The 21637-nt window shown below is 36.3% G+C and overlaps 1 protein-coding gene across 2 annotated transcripts in view; it reads right to left on the bottom strand.

The window, feature by feature from the left end:
• LOC121726471 (leucine-rich repeat neuronal protein 1-like) overlaps nucleotides 1–21637 on the bottom strand; it is a 198682-nt gene that overhangs the window by 111247 nt on the left and 65798 nt on the right. For both annotated transcript variants that reach the window (XM_042113968.1, XM_042113891.1), the window contains one exon: nucleotides 245–300. In XM_042113968.1, coding sequence (XP_041969902.1) covers nucleotides 245–277 — 33 coding nt within the window. In that variant the 5' untranslated portion in view covers nucleotides 278–300. The remainder of the gene's footprint in view (nucleotides 1–244; nucleotides 301–21637) is intronic.

The raw sequence follows: 21637 nt of genomic DNA, 5'->3' as shown, positions 1-21637 counted from the left end.
CTCAAAACTCGTTTATCGCGGCGGAACCGTACATTTTTTCGGGATAAAAAGTATCCTATGTCCTTTCCCGGGACTCAAATGTATCTCCATGCCAAATTTCAGCAAAATCGGTCAAGCTGTTTGGGCGTGAAGAGGTAACAGACAGACAGACACACTTTCGCATTTATAATATTAGTATGGAAGTATGGATATTTTATTACCTAAAATTAAGTTTTTCAGTTATGAAAATTTTCTTTGAACTTACCTCACATATCCGTCGGGTTTGTTGTTGGATCATTTCCGAATAAAAAATATGGGGATCTGAAAAGAGAGAAACAAAGTTTAATACAAATATACGCGCGCCATAAAATATTACACATAATATGTAATATAATTAGAATTTGATCTGGCTATTGGTAATTGCTAATTAGTAAAAAAGCGGCCAAGTGCGAGTTGGACTCGCCCATGAAGGGTTACGCAGCAGTGATAAGATTTATTTTAATGAAATTTAAAGGTTTTTGATTTATTTTCATATTTCAGTTGATTTAATGAAAATTAATTTAAGTTTTACCACTTATGACTTATGATTTTTAAAGACCTATACCCCACACTCATAGGTTAGATGAAATAATATTTTTTTTATTGGTTTAAGATTTACCATTTATGACGTATAAAAAAAACTACTTGCTAGATCTCGTTCAAACCAATTTTCGTTGGTAGTTTTTATAGTAATGTACATCATATACTATTTTTAGACTTATCATGATATTATTATACTTTAGAAGTTAGAGGGGGGGGGGGCGACACAAATTTTTCCACTTTGGAAGAGTCTCTCTCGCAAACTATTCAGGTTACAAAAACATTATAGAAGAAACTTCAATATGATTTTTAAAGACCTATACCCCACACTCATAGGTTAGATGAAATAATATTTTTTTTATTGGTTTAAGATTTACCATTTATGACGTATAAAAAAAAATACTTGCTAGATATCGTTCAAACCAATTTTCGTTGGTAGTTTATATAGTAATGTACATCATATATTATTTTTAGACTTATCATGCCCCTACTTTAGAAGTTAGAGGGGGGGGCACACATTTTACCACTTTGGAAGAATCTCTCTCGCAAACTATTCAAGTTAGAAAAAAATGACATGAGAAACCTCAATATGATTTTTGAAGACCTATTCATAGATACCCCACACGTATAGGTTAGATGAAAAAAAATATGGTTTCAGTTGTACCTATGGGGACCCCTAAAATTTTTAATAATTTTTCCATTTTTGTATCAAAATCTTAATGCGGCTTACACACTACATCTACTTACCAATTTTCAATAGTATAGCTCTTATAGTTTCGGAGGAAAGTGGCTGTGACATACGTCCGTATGTCACAGCCACTTTCCTCACAGGACATACAGACAGACAGACAGACATGACGAATCTATAAGGGTTCCGTTTTTTGCCATTTGGCTACGGAACCCTAATTACTAGTTATACGTTTATTTTGAATAGACCGCAAAATTATCAGAAAAAACTAACATTATCCCAATAATGTAATTTCCAGTTTCTTGAAAATGTCTAATGTTAGATAAAAGTCGCTTGACAAAGACATTATAAAATTATAGGTATTACAGAGATCGCCCAATGGTCGAAATTCGACCCTGGCCCCGTTTAAATTATTGACTATTTCAGATTTTATAAAAAACAACTATCCATTTTTAATTTTGACATTCAACCATAAACAAAAGTGTATAAAAGAGCTTGTCATTCAAAAAGATGGTAGTGTGCTGTGTGCACATTGTAGTGTGTGTAATCAGTAATGTTTTATTTGTAGAAAAATGTATGATAAAAGCATAATTTCAAAATAATATAAGCTCGATGCACTACTTCACCATATAAACTATAACTGTGCAAAATTTCATTCACCTACGTTTCCGCATTTTTCGTCAAAAGTCTAAAGGATCTAAAGTTTTTCGCTCGCGTAATATATAAATGTATTTATTGTATCTACCTACAAAGTATGGAACATGGATCTTGTTAATAGTAAGGGTTTTTTTTGTTTGAGTCGTATTTACAGGGTTATATCTGGTTATATGAAGCCAGGGCTGCGTTAACGCGCAACATTCGCAATGAATGAGCGGCGTCTCGCCGACTGTCGAGTCATTCTTTTATATTGCGAGTGTTATTTCGGCGTTAATGAGACCGCGCTAATGGCTAACTCTTAACTTTTTTATTTTATTTTAACTAGCGGAAAAACAAACCGTACTAAAACTTAGCGTCAGCTATCTGGCAGTTCGGTGGTCACGAACGGAGTTTATTTAATGAAATAAGCTGTCTGCTCGGGAAAACAACCGTAAACTACAAAGCAAATTCGCGTTAATTATGTTTCATATTTAACTAACGTTTAGGCACCGTGCGCGGCTTCGGGGACCCTCAGTTGACGGTCGTTTGAAAATATGAACTCACTTTTACAATTACGTCGGGTAAAAGCACTCGGTAGTTAATTACGTAGCTCCTACAAACTAATTTGGACCCTGGGACCCGAGCTCAAAGTCGAAAACGGCGCGGCACTTCAACGACATTAGGCTAAAGGCAGTGCAGTATGCAACTATTGTCCGTCTTGTAAACGTATACGGCACGCTTCCTTGTAAGTTGTAACAGCAGTCAGCACAGAGATACATTAAAATTTAGATTAACTGAACTATGCAGTTCTCTAAATTACATGAACATCTCTTTCAGCAATTACTCGGCTAACATTAAGTTTGTGAAAATGAAATTCTACTGCGTCCCTTGTATGCCGTAGGTAGGCAATTAAAACTTAAAGTTTTATTAAACTTAAGTATCTAACAGAACATTCTTCATTCCATAATAATATTAACGACTTAAATGTTACGGTTGAATCCAAATCCAGGTCTTTTGATCCTTTTATATAAATTCTAAGTAACCTCATCCTATTTAATCCGTAGTTATTACTACAAGATTGAATACTTTAATATCATCTGCAGGCTGTAGCTGTCACCTCGAAGACAGACACGTCGCAATTACTGCCACGTGCTGTGTCACTGCGACAAAAACTGTTTCTCACGGTATTAACATTCAATACAATATGGACAAAATATGAAAAAAGTGAATACGAGTGTCAGACATCAGACATAAAATTATGCTTGGCTAAAAATGCTATTAGCATATTAAGAGCCCATATGACCCTAACTTGACTACATACTTTAACCTAGATCTCAAAATGTGTAAGGTCTAGAAAACTGATTTTTTGACACAAGTAACTTCAGTTCATCTATATATTAATACGTGATAGAAAAACTTTGTAACCCTTTTTAAGAAAAATGGGAAAACGTAGGTGTTATAACACAGTTATAGTTATATACGTGGGAGAGCCATGCTTCGGCACAAATGGGTCGGCTCGACCGGAGAAATACCACGTTCTCACAGAAAACCGGCGTGAAACAGCGCTAGCGCTGTGTTTCGCCGAGTGAGTGAGTTTACCGGAGGCCCAATCCCCTACCCTATTCCCTTCCCTACCCTTCCCAATTCCCTTCCCATCCCTACCCTCCCCTATTACCCTATTCCCTCTTAAAAGGCCGGCAACGCACCTGCAGCTCTTCTGATGCTGCGAGTGTTCATGGGCGACGGAAGTTGCTTTCCATCAGGTGACCCGTTTGCTCGTTTGCCCCCTTATTTCATAAAAAAAAAAATATGGTGAAGGAGTGCATTGAGCTAATATTATTTTAAAATTATATTTATTTATATATATTTTTAACAAATAAAACATTACACACACTACGACACTACTACTAGGAAAAATTACAGATTTTTGAGTGACAAGCCTATACATGAATTTATGGTTGAAGTCTGTTGAGAACAAGTCGACAAATTGAAAATTGATTATTGTTTTTTTTTATTTAATTTTAGATAATAATTAGACAATGCTTAAACGGCCAGTCTGAGATCAGCTGAGTCCCAGAGACAAGAATTGAAAAAAACTATGATGAAGTCAATATTTTTTACAAAATATAGGTAGTAGTCCTATGTCGTTGCAAGTAAGGTTGAATTTCGACCATTGGGCGATCTCTAGTAAAGATTAAATGCTCAAGACGAAAACACGATTACTCAAAAAATGCTCGATAGTTTCTTTTTTACAAAAAACCTTGCTTTAGACACATTTTTGCTTGGATCTTCGAAGTTTGCTGTCTTTTCTTTAATATTTTTTAATATCTAAAAAGGTATTGATAAAACCTAAATTTGCTCAAAACACTTTTTTCATAATCATTATAGTTCGTCTTTTATTCAAGTAAAACTAACTCGGCGATGATTCCGCGCCGTTCTTTTTCACCTGGCATATGAAAGACGGGCGTGAGTGTGAAGAGAGAAGGACGATGTTTGATTTTTAGAGTCAGGTTAGCTCTTAATTATTACAGGTTACTAAGGTTTGATTGCGTCAACATATTAACAAATCCTAATCGCTATTGAAAAGATAAAATTCCGCCAAATCGCAGAAAAATCTCAGACATAAGAACAATGTATTTTGTCCATTAAAAATCGGCTGTTCTAATATTTGGCAAATCAAACTATCCTATTAATTTCTTGGCCGAATGATATTATTGCGCAAATCGAACGTTGATTGACGCTATTCAAAGTATTAAAACGGCGGTTGTTTTAGTTTTCTATTTACAAACAGCTGACATGTTCCAGCGAGACCGAACTGAGTGGATCGGTAGAGCACTAGATTTTACTAGAATATTTTAATTAAATTTCGGTAGTTGGCCGTCATGTTTAATGTTTTTCAATTTGGGTTTATGTGATTGCGAATTGTTTATTCAAATTATTGTATGCTGCTCTATTATTATTAATGATCTAGCTGTTTGTGTAGAGTAAAGCTTGAACATAATAAAGTTTAGTGTTTATGCATGTTTGACAATAGTAGTTTGGAAAATTATAATTAACATTCGATTTTCCTATTTTTTTAGTGTTAAGTGTTTATGCGTTACAATATTATTTCTAACTGAAACATTAAAGTGAAAAAGGACGGAAGAAAATACCTTAACGGTAGTATTGTGAATAAAACATCCGTACAATTATTATGCCGAGAACTTGTTAGAGCGATGTATGAATGGACTAGGGAGCTTCGACGTAGATATTTCATTGAATGGCCAACAAGAAACGTGTTGAGAGCGCTCGTAGTTAGTTTAATACAACACACAACAATAAATATTGATGTATATCCGTTACTCAATACAGTAACAACTCATTCCTTAGTTTTTATCTGATGACGGTGACAGCTAATGAATGTTGTATGGTCTAAGAAGGAAGCTTTTGAGATACTTTTATCATATTATAATATTACTTCGATCGCGGATTCCAGGAAATGCTTTTGAATTCTATTGTTGTCGCGATCACCGGTGCTCTTATGGGGCTTGAAGAAATATATATTATATTAATTTCTACACAAACAAAAAAAATGTCAATATATTTATTTACATATAATATGTTGTAAATATTTTCTATGACGCCTGGTCTACAACGAATTGTGTAGAGAAAAGAGAGTCTTGAGTAATGTAGAGTAGGTCTGATGTTTTGGAATTGAGCTTCTTTATTGTAGACATTTTATAAGTTAAAATAAAGACTCAACTCCCATGAATCCTTGTTTTGAGGCGTTCAGTACGTAAACTCTATATGCAACAAGTGTCTGATGTAAACAAAAGCTTCTCTTCTCTAAAAAAAAAACAAAAATCTTAGCTCTTAATCCGCCGGATTCAGACAGTCAGGACAGGGGGCAATTTTTGTTGCCAACCGATCGTCGCTACTTGAATTAAATCAAGGTTCGAAGGATGACAACCGGGTGTAAAAATAAATCGCTTCAGTGCGAAAACCGGTCCGACCGCAGCTCAGACGGACCACGCAGACTCCACCTGGCGTCTGATTCATGATACATTTTACATTTACTACCATACCGACTCGTTTTTCCAGTTTTTGTGCCGCAACAAGTAAGTGTTCAAATTAAATGCCATTCATGCGCACTGGCATGTAATGAAACTTGTTTTACTGAGTTCTTTTATTTCGTAAACGTTTTAATTTACCTCTTTATTGTGTATGCACATTTGGTTGTGAATAATCCGATTACGTTACATTTTTAAATGATTTCGATAGAAACTTTGTACTCGATTGGCGGATTCATTTTAAACTGGGAAGTGTTTAAAAATTACTGCTAGTTGCTACCGGTCTGTTCGCAGTTAGATAAAGTATTATATTATCTATTATTAATTTTTGCACTAATCACTAATCAGTGGTAAAAGCAGGTTGATTTCACCGGAATTCAAAGTCGAAAATTACGTCAGCTGTTGCAGAAAGTCTTAAATTTTCGAAACGCAAAAATCCCCCTTTTAAAGTTAAATTATGAAAAGTTCGGCATTGTGGTATGTACGATTCCTTGAAACTCTACCAATTTGTTTAAAAATCAAGACTCACAAAATCGAACTTATGATGATTTTTTAAAAATTTAATTAGAAAATACAAATTGCTGATGAAATTCTAGTGAAATTCATTTTATAATGAAATCCTCTTACTGTTCGCAATACAGAAATCAATCGGGATAATGAGGACTTTGTAATTTCATTGATTTATCAAATTGAATTATTGTTGTAGAGTTTAAACAGTGCGCAAATATTTCGATGGAACTAGCGACTCTGAAATTATTTATTGGCTCTCGATTCAATTATTGTGATTTCATCTTTACCGCATGTACCATAGAATATGAACTGCTACTTTCTACTATCACCGTATAAAATATGATCCTTACAACTTAAGGTGCTCCCCCTACGGAGATGCCGTAATTTACCGTATTTAGATCCTTATAAAGTTATAACTTGAAAGCTACAAAGTTATAATAAAAATACAGCAATAATCTTCAGCATATCAACATTCCTTTCCCTGTTATTAATTTTCTATTTTTGTTTATTATACCTACTCATGACATCAGCTTCCAAAGTAATTTATTAAAATTCAAGCACACTTCCAGCATCTCCCTAGTATAAAATTTACACATTAAGTACGTTTATTTGAAACACACGGCAGTAGATAGACAATTTCATTAACTACATTTTCCCCGTTTGAATTTTTTTAGATCAATTTTGAAATAAGATAAGTAAAAAAAATAGGATTTTTGTGCGATCTCGGCAACACTTCAAATGTATGGTCAATGTCGTTTGCTCGGAAGACGGCCTTAAGTGATCTATTTACGTGTATTTTTAACATCAAAATATACACGAATCTAAGAGTCTCATTAATAACGATACACAAATTCCAATAAATATTCTTCTGAAATCGGAACCTAGATTCGTATTCGGAGTTATAAAATATACATCGAAATCGATTCCCAAAGCACAAGCAAAGCGAAGAATGTAAATAATACGCGAGACAATATTACATTTGCATACACACGATTCGATTTGAGGACACAACAGTTACTTTCGTGAGCGGAGCGGAGCGCCATGATGGGGGACATTGTGAATAGAAACACGTGGTTAGGTCGCGCGTCGTGACTCAGAGTATTACGATAGGGAGCTATCATACTAAAAAGTATATTTGATCTGGATTCTGGATATATAGTTGCGAGATAACATCTTCTTTCTTCTTTATCTATATAAAACTCAAAGGTGACTGACTGACATGGTGATCTATCAACGCGCAGCCCAAACCACTGGACCGATCGGGCTGAAATTTGGCATGCAGGTAGATATTATGACGTAGGCATCCGCTAAGAAAGGATTTTGATCAATTCTACCTCCAAGGGGTTAAAATAGGGGATGAAAGTTTGTATGTTATAATACTTCCTAACGCGAGCGAAGCCGCGGGCAAAAGCTCGTATAATATAAACTAGATGTTGACCGCAACTCCGTTGCGCCTAAATTCGTTTATCGCACGGGAAACGTACTTTTCAGGGATAAAATGTATCCTAATATATCCCTTTCCCGGGACTAAAAGTATCTCCATACCAAATTTCAGCAAAATCGGTTCAGCGGTTTGGGCGTGAAGAGGTAACAGACCGACATACATACCTTAGCATTTATAATATTATGTATTAGTAAGGATTCTTATTTGCGATGTTTGTTGCCAATATCCTCCAAAACGGCTGGACCAATTTTCGAAGATTTTCGAGAATTTTCGAAGAAAGAAATTAGTAATTAAATTAAGCACATGGCAAGGCAATGTTTGGTAGGTCAGTTAGTCTCTAATAAAAGTCATGGTATCAAAAAGTCTTAAACATGGCTCAATTTTATACGAAAAAAATTTGCAACACTAGTAAGCTTCTAAAGCAAAAGCTGAATATACTTTTAATGATTGGTATAACTCTACTTAAAGCCTGATTTCATTCAGTAATAGCAGGCGCCAGCAATGGCTTTCGGAGCAGGATCAGTATTTTTTCAATGTTATGTGTGTAGTGTATCCCGCTAACAAAGAGCTACATTTTTTATTTAAATGTAATATAAACAAAAATTTAAATGTAATATAAATAAACATCGAAATATAAAAAAAATATCTCCATTAAAACATGAGGAGTTTCGTTGGTCTCATTTAAAAACACTCGAAGAAAAGAACTCTTGGCAGGAGTTAAAGTCGAGGACTGTATCGCGTTTGAGATCGAATATTCAACAACTGCACGCCAAATACTTGTAACTGTTTTAATCATGTTGGGGAATAAATATTACAAGGCGATAGTCGTGGTTCTGTTGAGATTAAGTAGCAAAGCATTTTTGCTCCTTAATCATTTGTCATGACAGAGTGACAAGAATATAATATGGTTCATATTGTATTTTATATGTTCTTTATGTTAATCCTTAAAGCCAGTAAAGCTTTGAAAATAATGAACGAAAAAAATATTTTGTGGAAGTAGTATTTATTCTAGAGATGTGCCGACTAGTCGGTAAAGCCGACTATCCGGCCACTTTCGTAGTCGACGACTAGTCGGCGAATAGTCGGCAAAAAGCGCCGACTATCCGGCTTTTTATTATTTTACTATTATTGACATTACATTTAAGAAAAACCTTGATTGTTTTGAAATAAATTGATTGTATTTCTGAAATTACTTGCTTGTAAATAAATATCTATGTCATTTATTTAATAACAACATAATATCTTCTTTATTCTAAACAATTTTAATAAAAAAATACGCGTGGCACTCGAGGACTGCCGCGGTAAAGCTATTTCATAGCTTTACCGCTTTATATCATGACGTTAACATAACCAAAACACGATCAGACAAGTTCGCAGGCGGCGTATGCGATTTACTTTGAAACCATGATCGGTTGGCCGACTAGTCGGCTGATTAGTCGGCTTCTTTGCAACCGACTAATCGGCTAGTCGGCTAGTCGGCCAAAGTCATGATCGGAACATCTCTAATTTATTCGTAAAATGTAGAGCAGAATTTTAAAACGTATAAATAACTAATGTTCAGTAAAAGCTGCACCTAACATTTTGTTTTAAAACCTTTCTCGGCACGCAGGATCCCGAAGGAGTGCCAGTTTTTTACGTCACACGTAACAGTTCCCAGGAGCTTCGGAACCGTGAAGAATGTTATAGACACGGCCAAGTGGGAACCGAATCACTCCTGACAGAATGAATCGACGTTTCGCTAAGTTATATCGTAGGAGTTTTGGGTTCACATAAAAAGTTGTGTATTTTAATGTTTTCTTATGACTAACTAAACTTATATTAACCAGATAACTGGTTAATATAAGTTGGATATATAGGTACTACTTCGATTAAATCGAAGTCTCGGACTTTGCTTTTTATCTAATTGCCTAAAACTACTATCTACTTTAAAGTAAATATATTGAAATTGTTTTATAAGCCCTCTCTGATATAGAAATATAGATGTAGTAAAACACTGATACTCGTATGTATAATTTTCATCATGTTAAATTTTCTCTTTCCGTTGTCCGAAACTTCCGGTTCGAACTCGCATTCCACTCCCATAACAATAACTATTAAAGTCCAATTTTAGGGGAACCCCCTCAAGTTTTTCCTCCGAGTAGCTCAATAAACAACCGTACTGCGGATTGATGTAGTGTTGTATACGTTCTGTACTTTCGTAGTCATAATATAATTAAAGTGAAAATATGAAAAGGGGTCAGGTCAGGGTGTAGCGGGTCACTATAATAATTATGGCTTAATGTCTCGCCACAGCCGCAGCCGCACTCGGTAAGCCGATTATTACGATGTCTGCGACCCAGGCCGAGGGTTAGGGCATAAATACAATTATTCCTATCGCTCCGTATCACATTTCATATAATACTCACATTTAAGTATTATTATAACTTATACGTAAACGCTACTGTAATACCATGTTTTTGTATTCGAAAAAAAAAAACATTAAGTCAGAGCAAAAAAAGTAAACCAAATACAAACACGACACGCTCCACGGCCTGAAATGAGGAAAATCACGAGGCTTTTAGCAGAAGCGACAGAGTGCTGCCGAGAAACATTACAAAGCAGGGTAAAGATTTGAATAACGAATTTATTTGGAGGAATAATTTAATTTAGATTAAAAGCATGGCGGCCGCAGACAGGTGTTGCGGGCGGCGGCGCTCACGGAGTCGGCACAGATCCGTCATAAATAAATCTGATTTGACACTCCTAACGACGCCGTGAAACAATTTGGGAGATAAATTTGATAAAAATTGTATACGCCGAGTCGCGTTAAGTCACGGGCGTCTCGAGCGTGCTTAAGAATTTTGATTACTTACATTAAAGTAAAATGGTGTTTGGATATGCGTGAGCGATTTTTCATTACAGTTAAAGTATGTTTATGACTGTCCATATTTTTAGGTTTTGCTCTCGTTAGGTCTCTCGTTATTCCGGACTTAACTTTCTTGAACCCGAGTTTACTCCAAATTGCGAACGCTACCTTTTATCATCATGTAAAGTTTGATGTAGCTGGAGGCAAATGTACAAACAAGTCGAGGAACAACACGAATTTATATTCTCGGGCAATATCGGAGTTATCTGGCTCCAAGATAAAACTGCGAACGTCGGTTCCCTCAGAAACAATGACGTTTCGCAAAATATAAGGCGATACGTGAGGTGTGTTCGTAATAGGATTAATGTTACAGAAGAAAGGTGGGTCGAACTTTACCCCGGTGACACTCAGCCGCTAGTCAAATGTGAATAATCGATGGAAATTCAGCTAACTTTACGTGCGGAAATATACTGTATGAGCACGCTTTGTATTTTTTAAGATAATGATATATCATACTGACAATAGAGCTCAATTGTTTAGCAAATTGCTCTTTTATTATGTTCCTTTGGATCAAGTGCTACATAATTTACTAAATTCAAATACATTCGATTGCTAAAATGATTTACGTAAATCGGACAAAAGTAGCTGACGTTAAACAGTAAACACCGAACGGCCTATTGTGCTGGTAATCAGGCATGCTGATAAGCGGCCGTAAAACATGGCCACCGAGAGTTTATGGTGAAGGGTAGGCTGCAGGAAGCCCGCGGGCTGATGGAGCCCCGGCGAACTTCAAGATTTACCGATAGCGCGATAGTGCCGGAAAGTTTTTAGGGGAGAATGCGGTGATTTGCACTGCGGCGATTTGTGAAACTTTTATGGCGACATTTGCTTAGCGTGATGGGGAGTACTTACCGTGTTTACCGAGCATTTACATTTTTTCTTGTTAATATGGTAAAAACGGTGGAGCGAATTTGGTGTTTGTATGTAAATAGCGTAAAGCCTCTGGCTATATCGCCAATATGTTGGTTAAGACGCTCTTAGCCTACATAATTTTATGTATCGACGACACGATGCATCATAAATAAACAGCATCGTTAACGTCATTTGTCCCGAATGCAACTTTATAATGATCCTCAAAATTACGTATTTAAATTCAATTTACGATTCATAAAACGACTTATCGGTTTCATACGTGATAACTGGTAATTCCCGGAAAGGTTTCACGTTAACCCCTGTCGGAGCCTCATAAATTAAATTATGGGAATTTAGTTTTGCGCACTTGAAGTTTTCCTGGCAACAGTTTAAATTTCCCCATAGAGTATTATTTTGTCATAAATCAAAGCTTCCTTCGGCCGCGGAGACCCCGTCACCGACTACACGAGCGCCGATCCCCGGTGATTAATTGATTAGGCGGAGGTTTGTTTCTAAGTAATTTTCATGATTTATTACGTAAATGCTGGCATAAGCGCATTCGAAAGTCACGCATGCGGATTTGGCCGCAAACGCGTCTCGATACGGGCCCTAATTGTCTGGCGACGATAAATACAACAGGATGCAAGTGACGACACGGTGATAAATGATGCGCAAAAGAAATTTGATTAAGCCCCGCACCTTCTTCTGAAACGTTTAATAAACTTAAAAGACAGGTCTGATAAGATTTAGCGCTCAACTTCCGAAGCCAAATTATTAAATTTTGCCCCTTATGTTAATAATACTCCTACTCAGTTGTTATTTACTCTTTATTTATCTCATAACTTTTAATAAATGTGTAGTTTGAAAATATTAGTTCTAAAAATAACTCACATTTTGCATCTTTACACAACACCAACATAATGTTTTGACGCAATTTGGGCCGAAATTACCTGGAACCGATAACTATAAACGTCAATAACATTATTGACAAAGGGCGAGGCAATTTTGTGAATCAATTTCAAAACCTTTAATTGGCCTTTTCCAGCGACGAAGATGAGGCTTTTTGATGTCCTCCCCTCGACAGTGACTTAAGAAAATAGTCTTAGGAAAAGGTACGACAAGGAATTTAATTGATTCGCAGGTAGAATGTCTTTCGAAAGCGAAATCACGAGGTTTTTGCTCCCATGTGCGTGTTATTGAAATAGTTAATACGAATTCTTGGTTCGATTTCATTTTATTTACATTTCGGGTTTATACTTTTGTATAATGCCTTGAGCTTTGGACTTCTTTAGGTCATGTGAAAAATACCAAATACCAGCTAATCAAATATAAAATTGAAGTCTGTAAAGCAAATCTATCATCTTTTCATTAAAAATCACGCCACAAATAAAAAAAATACACATATTTGAACGTTTTAATAACTTTGTTATATTTGGTAACGGTATTTAATATTTTGTACACTAATTTCATATGGGTTAAGCAAATATTGAAAATTTTTCTGCCCGTCATAAAAACAATATCCAAAAATGTAATATAAGGATAATGCGCAATTCTTCGTATGTGAAACATATTTTTATTTCATTAAAATATATAAGATAATATTAGCATTCTTGGATCATTAAAATTTATAATAGATCCCGAGAGTTTCGTAATGAATTTTGTCTTATTAATTTACGAAGTCACAGTACAAACACTTTCTTACTAATTTTAATAATAAATTATGTTGTAATACAATAAATTTAAAGAAATTAGTGTACATAGAGCAACAATTATAATTTGTTAACTTTATCATCAAGTCATTAGACCCTACGGTCATCTTAATGTAAATACCTCTCAAGTTTTTCCTTTAGTAGATATTGACCATGTTGTCTAGTTAGGTTAGATCATACTTAGATTAAGGCCCCTCGTTTATTCAGTGCTGACAGTGTACCACTCTCTGCACCTGCACTACGTAACAACGATTGCATATGTACGACATCATGCATTTGGAGTAGGTACGGTACCTATTCCAGATGTATTCTAGATTGATTATCGACTGCTCTAAGAGAGTAACAAATAGAATCTATTTTAAAGTTAAATACGAGGGGACACGCTCGGAGCAACCGTAATCAAATTTCACTCGAGTCTTTAAGGGTTAAAGCCGGCAACTTTGAGCCTCCCTAATAAATTATATTGCCGACAAAACTCCCGAGTGCGACACACTTCGTTGGCTCATCTAATTGGTCCAAATTCGCCTCGACCCGGCTCATAATTGGTGGGATTTTGTGTGTGCGAAATTAGTGCGAATCCGAATTCGGATCGAGGAGACCGCGACATCGATACGTCTCCGTGGAACGCGTGATAAGTTGGGACTCGTTCGCCTAATGAAGATCCGCCGACGAAACAAATTCCCGAGTTGGGGGTTTAAGTTGAAGTTTGCGCGGCGCCGCCTGAATACGTTACATTCCCGGGTAATTAAACCGCGCCACGTCTTTCTGTTCAAACATGTTTTCCCAACTATGTCGTCTTCTAATGATACAAATGTCTTCGTCCTTGTTAATTGTGTTAGACGGTGTACTGTTGCGTCGCATTACTTTACATAACGACCCGCGTAATGCGGCGAGGCCCTACGTTATATTATTAGTAAAGTCAATGTTATGACGTGTTTAAAATAATAATATCTATGTACGATTTACACCACGTCAGTCTGGCCCCGTAGTAAGTGCCTGAAGGACTTGTGTTACAGCCTACAGGTACCAGACAAAGGAAATAATATAATGTTATTTAATACTTTTATACTATATAGTATACATATATTAACTTAAGATTTTTATTATATGATACACATATTTAATACACACCCCTGACCCAGGAACTTTAAAAGCTTTTTGTTCCGTCGGCGGGATTCGAACCCGCGACCCCCGGCTTGAGCTACCAACGCGCTCAAGCACTACTAGCCAGAGGTGGTCAGAATCAGAAATTATTGTTTATGAGTTGATACCTGATTTTTTTTTAGTTTCCGAACCGGTGATAGTTTTAGTTTCTACGTTCTTTCTACAACGTTCAAAAGGTGTATTCATGATACTTATTTTAAATAAAAAGATATTTTATAACAAAATATAGTTATGGGAGACATATTCTGTGAAATATTTTGATTTTTGAGTAATACAAGAAAGGCACTTGGATTACGTAGGCCGTATGGCGTACACTCATTGATACCCAAAAATCACAAGCTCCACTGGGCAGCGAGCACCCGGAATTATTTCCCTCGCACCGGAATGTTCGAAGAATTCTCTTTCCAGGTACAGTCGGCTACAAAATTTCTTGGGAACTAAATTCGCTAAGATTCCCAATTAAATCTGTGACAGCCGTCGAAGTTTCCCGAACGGTAAGTTGCGAATCTCGAAAAGAATTTCTCTTTAATTTGCGTAAGTTTATGCATTCGAGGAGCGGGGTCCTCCCGTGACGCGAAACTTTTAATTACTGTTACATCTCACCGTCGATCGGGGATGTTTCTTCGTCTTTTATCTTTTCGACTTTCGATAAATCTCCCGCGCCGTTGTGCTCGGATTAACGAGGCTGGACTGGAGAAATGTTTTTACTCAGCATGTTTCGAACTGAGCTATTAATTTATCGCAACTCGGCCTTTGTTCGGCCCGGCCTGGCGAGCGCCGATGTTCGTCCGTTACGTAACCGTAATAAATGACCTTCTTATCGTTTAATAACAATATAAATCTCCTTTCATATTTGTCCAATCAAAATATATTACACGGTGGAACACGTGCGAAACAAAAACAATTTTCAATCCTGTTCGTTTCATTATAGGCATTGTCGATTGAATCTGTACAATTTTTGGTATTTATTTAATTTATATCTATATTATGTACAACTATTATACAGTACACATGGCGATATCAATACCTCCCTTGTAAATGGTACTCGAATTTCAAAATGTTTTTCTTTTACAAATTGAAGAAATTGTTCGCTATTTTTCGGTTAAGCAATAAAATTTACAGATAAAATGACATTTTGCCGCGAACTAACATCGCAATTTGCAATTACATTGCGCGTACAGCGCAATACAAAATGCAAATGTTTAAACAGGAGATAGGAGAATATAAAAGTAAACATTTATAGCAACACTATTTTTATATGGCTTCCCTAAAAATGTTGCAACATTCGATTATTTTGTAATTTTCTTCAATGCATTCAATAAAATCCATTGTATGAAGATACTTTGAGTTTCGGGAAAGGACATAGGATACTTTTTATCCCAGGGAAATGTACGGTTCCCGATAAACGAATGTTGGCGCAACGGAGTTGCGGGCATCATCTAGTTCAACATACTAACTTCATCATACCTAAATTACTAATACATCCTAGTTATAATATAGATGGTAGTTCAATAATATGAAGTTGGCAACATTCTTACTAGATCACATCTAGAATGCAAATAGCAGCCCACACTGAGCTCCATCAGCATTAACTTAAGATCAATATTATTCTTTGCGCTCCGGATTATCATCCCGGCGTTATTAGCTCTGAATCAGATCAATGAATCATAGATTATATCGGCTTAATGTTGTTAATTTTGCGAATCACGATCGGAGTAGCTCAGCAGTAATTGGAAAAGATTTGAATTTCGGCCGCCTCGGCATTAGATAATCTAAGAATTCAATTTAAATATTATGTTTATTTTATTAAAACTCAGTTTGGAATATTTTAATCTAAAGTTTGTTCAGCTTAAGCTCCTTTAAAATATATCGGTATCGTTTGAACTTATTGTTTCTTAACCGCAGGCCTCGCTGAAGACGAAGCGAACTTTCGATATATTTTGGCTTTGAGAATAAAAATAATTTACAAGTATCTTCATTATTTTATGATTTAATTCAATATTTTCTCAAACATTTACTGCTGTAAGTTTTTATGAGTCCATGAATAAATAATTTCATTAGGGCGGGCGCGTGTAAGAAGTTCGTATGGGAAACGTGTACCGGTATGTCCTTATAAAGTTATAACATTCAATTAATTTATTTTGTTACACACTTAACTTATGTATTTTGTCAAGTTTTCTATAAAAGCAATTACAAAAAGTTTCGAGTTCGGGCCTTTACCTAATACTTTTGCAAAATTTACAGTCTATTAAAATTTTTCATCTAATTCTTTGCTTGATACCTAATGCTTTTAATGCAAAAGGAATATCTGTTTCAATTTCTACTCGACAACAGAATTAGAGCAGATAACGGAATTGTACGTTTCTTGTCTTAGAGTTAAACAATTTAAGTCCGCTGAAAACTAGAGTTATCTTGAATTATTATAAATAACGTTTCACGAAACATAACATTAAATGTGATGTTTCGTTATATCTTTAAACAAGCAATTCTTGTATATATATAATTGGAATCTCGGAATCGGCTCCAACGATTTTCATGAAATTTAGCATGTTGGAGGTTTCGGGGGCGATAAATCGATCTAGCTAGGAATCATTTTTAGAAAATGTCATTTTATTCGTGTTTTATCGAATACCGAGCAAAGCTCGGTCAAATAGCTAGTATTACTTTAATTCTACTAAGGCTACTTTGACATAACGTCTTTAATTACAATTAAGTACATTGTACTTACTTTAAGCATACCTTTTTAAAGATACCTATATATTTTTATCCTCAGTAGGGGTAAGTGCTAGTATTAAGCGCTAATATTTTAAGCGCTTTTGTGAACGTGCATTGTAAAAACATAGACGAAACATTTCCTCCAAATTCCTCCAATTCATAGAAAAGTTCGGTTTCCCCGTCCTACAACTCTGATTACACCAATAGAGGAGCCATTGAAGGAGAAATATAAGTTATTTGTTGAGCAGACACGCGCTAATCACATTACTATTGTTGCGTTAGGCCCTTTCATTCGCCTAATCGTGTTATTTCGACCGGAGGCCCGGACAAAATTCTACGGTGAAAATGTGGATTAATGGGTATTTTCTTTTGATCCTATTTTTAGCTGCATTGGCCTGGTTAAACATATAAAAATAAATAAAAATGAAAATTGTTTTATTCCCGAATAGATTTGTAACAAATGCTTTCAGAACGTTGATACTACTGGTGCCTACCACCGGTTCGGCAACTATCCCGGCGAGAAGAACCGGCGTAAGAAACTCGCACGGGGTCCCACTTTTTACCAAAAAAGTGAAGTTTGTTAAGATTATTAAAAACTTACATTTTGAAATATCTGATGAAACAGCTAAAAATGTCTAATGCTTCCTCAGTGATTGTCCTTTAACTCACTTTTATTTAAATGTACCAAAAATTTGAATACCTTTTTTATCATTCAAATTATTTAGCTAGTTAACATAGCAACTCCCGTTATGTTGAGACTGGAAGTTGAATGTGAAGGTCGTTTAACTATTGTCCGTATATGGGAACCAGACAATGTCAAACAAAAAATAAATCATGGAAGCCGACCGTTCCCGCCCACGGCTAATGACATCATTGGTATTTCTAATAAGGAAGACTTTGTACGTGCGGAATATTCGCAACTGAATAATTATAGGTTTACGAAGGCCCAGGTGTTTTAAATAAGCTATTATATTAGGCACTAGCACGTAGCTCCCGCATACAGATTAGAGGAAGTAGGCACATCAGTGACCTTCCTAGATCTAGAAAGATCATGGAGCCAGAAGGAATAAGTCATTCTGCTCCTATGAACGAGGATTTTGTTAAAAATAATGTTATAATATACATACTCGTGTAGGCTATATTAGGTGATTCACATTACCAGTTTAATACATTTTTTTTTATGAAATAAGGGGGCAAACGAGCAAACGGGTCACCTGATGGAAAGCAACTTCCGTCGCCCATGGACACTCGCAGCATCTGAAGAGATGCAGGTGCGTTGCCGGCCTTTTAAGAGGGAATAGGGTAATAGGGGAGGGTAGGAATGGAAAGGGAAGGGAAGGGAATAGGGGAGGGTAGGGAAGGGAGTAGGGTAGGGGATTGGGCCTCCGGTAAACTCACTCACTCGGCGAAACACAGCGCAAGCGCTGTTTCACGCCGGTTTTCTTTGAGAACGTGGTATTTCTCCGGTCGAGCCGGCCCATTCATGCCGAAGCATGGCTCTCCCACGTATAAGTTTTTTAAGATTAAGGTAACTTCTTGTGAAATAGATGAACTCAAGCGGCGGCAAGAAACAGAACTATGGATCACTGTGTGCTATTGCCCTAAGTCTGACAATGAACTCTACCAACTTATCCTACACAGGAAACAGGTACAGCTTTAATTATACAGAGCTTCCAGCACGGAGTAGTAACCGCCTGACTATAAAAATAATTGTATGGTTGTACCATACAATTATTTTGTTGCATTTGAACCAGTAGGCATTTGAGAGTTGATACCAACTTAATTACAGGCTATGTTCACGTTCGTTAGCCTCCAAATATTTAAGTGTGCTCATTCAGAATGAAGCCACATTCGACTTTTAATATACAACCTTTGCTTCGTTGCCGAACCAAGGGGAAGTATTGTAAAATGTCCAAACAATTTTATGACCTATAACTCTGTTCTACGGCGGGCATCGATACCGACTCAGTGCTTTTAATAAAAGCCCATTCCAGGCCAACCCCTCTCGTCTGGTTGAAATTCTTTGCGATTTATTACGCGCAATTACTCACTCGGCCCAGCGATTTATAATGAAATTAATTTTCGTTTCCGATTAAAAGTATACAAATCATGAATCGATGCGGACCGGTCGCGTGTGTAATGTACACAATTCATAGTAAATTATGTGACATTGTCTCGTTCGCGTTGGTTTACTGCCGGCCGTGCTAAAGGCGACCCTTTTGTGTTTTATGCATGTCATTTGCCCGGGTAATAACATTTTTTACACGCAACAAATAGCCTCGGGCTCTTATGTATGAATAATTTTTAGTGCTCCGATTGTTTGCAGAACAGTTACACGTATGACTAACCTCATGGACCACAGCGAAACATGAAAACATTCGGTCGCTAGTTCAACTTTGAAAAAGCTATTCTAAGCTCCATTGAATGCTGGAATTTTCAAACGAGTATTTACATAAGTCCGAAGTAAAATAAAAAAATATATTATACTAGAGGACGCCCGCAACTCCGTTGCGCCAAAATTCGTTTATAGCGAGGCAACCGTACATTTTTTCGGGATAAAAAGTATCCTATGTCGTTTCCCGGGACTCAAACTATCTCCATACCAAATCTCAGCAAAATCGGTCTAGTGGTTTGAGCGTGAAGAGGTAACAGACAGACAGACAGACAGACACATTTTCGCATTTATAATATTAATATGGATTTTTGTGTTACGACGCGAAGTGGTAGCAGACCGAAATGACAAACAAAAACTGAAGTAGAGCGGTATAAAAGTGGATGGCGTAAAAATTTAAATTAGCTGCAAAAAATGCGTCTTGCAGCACTAATGGTGTTGCCAGCTTAAAAATATTTTTCCGGAAAATAGGTTAGGCGCGTCTCCATTCAGCCGGGGTATTGTTTAAGAGTTTAAACCTTAGCTTTCTGTGATGCTTTTGTTTTAATATGTAAATTTGCATTGCAAACGGCGAAGTTACGAATAAATGTGACTAAGACCTTTATTAAGCTCCTTAGCCCGAGCTCGGATTAAACTGATGCATGATAAAACAGAAAATAAATTTGAATTTAGCGCGAATATTTATAATGATTGCGGCAATTCCGAGAAAACGTAGCGATTACCTCCGGCGAGATTACATTACACAAGAGCAAAGAGTAACGCTAAAAAGAAGAGGAAACAACGACGATGACGTTCGGTATTAGGGCTAACATAAACGCACAATGCCGCCACGAAAATGCCCGCATTAAATTTCACCACTTCAATGGGCCCACTAGAACATTATAACGACGTTACATGAAACAAAGCAAAATATCATTTCTCGATAAGTAGGCGTCATTTGTTAAAACGTTGAAAAGACTCAAATGACGCGTCGCTAACGCAAAGCGCTCGGCCGGTCGGGAGCCCCCGTACAAAGGGCCGCTCTCACCTCCGCCCATGTCCTGATTAATAAGTGTCGTTGACATTCTAATTAACCCGGGTAAAAGTCAGCGACGCCTTTTTGTTTCGGTCCTGAATAGGATGCTCAAATATCGGGTGTCCTATACACGCCACGTTGCCAGCGCCAAAAATTGATCGACATTCAGGGATATGTCGATACAATATTGATTAATTCGACTTATGAATTTCGAATGAGCAAAAACTTAATTACAACATGATAAAAAAGCCCTATTAGGAAGGCATTCTGAGCGATCCTATCTCGATGCACTAACTATGCAATAACAAATCTTCACGGAAAGCTTACAAGTATCAAGTTAATGAAAGGATGCCTATTTCCCGATTATTACATCAAGTTACTTGTTCGGTACCTGCCATAATATTGTAATATCTGCACTAAGCGGGGCTAAAATGGTCGCTTTGAAGAATCATGATATGAATTATAATATGATTCATTTTTCTAAAATCGCAAAATGCAACTCTGCTTGCAATTCATTTCTGTATTTTTGTACTGATTTGACATTTGTCATTTTGACAGTTTTGACAATTCATTTGCTGAATTGATTGAGAGGAATTGCTAAATGTGACCATTTTAGCCCCGCTGGTTAGAAGTATCAATTGATGTAATATTATTTTGCAATTCGCAATCACTTTTTATTCACATCGACATGGGGGCAAACATAATAGGATTTATGCCCTATAACAAACTTTTTAACGAGGTGTAGCATTCAGGAATTTTTTATGATGGAAATACATAGTTATTTATAGAAGGTACGCGACATGGTTTAATGTAAAAGTTTGTTAATTATGTTCAGAGCGCGCATGTTTACAAGGACGTGTATTATGTTACTTTGTGTGTTGTAGTGGATAGCTAGTTCTTCTTCAGATTAAAGCTGCAGCCTATATTATTATATAATGTCTTTAAAAATACGATAAAGTTCTTCAAAGTTTTTTTTGCTTGGAAGACTATAGCAATGTAG

The sequence above is a fragment of the Aricia agestis genome, chromosome 1 (assembly GCF_905147365.1).
Source record: "Aricia agestis chromosome 1, ilAriAges1.1, whole genome shotgun sequence".
NCBI lineage: Eukaryota > Metazoa > Arthropoda > Insecta > Lepidoptera > Lycaenidae > Aricia > Aricia agestis.
The sequence above is the reverse complement of the archived record's forward strand: the minus strand, read 5'-3'. Positions and strand labels throughout refer to the sequence as shown.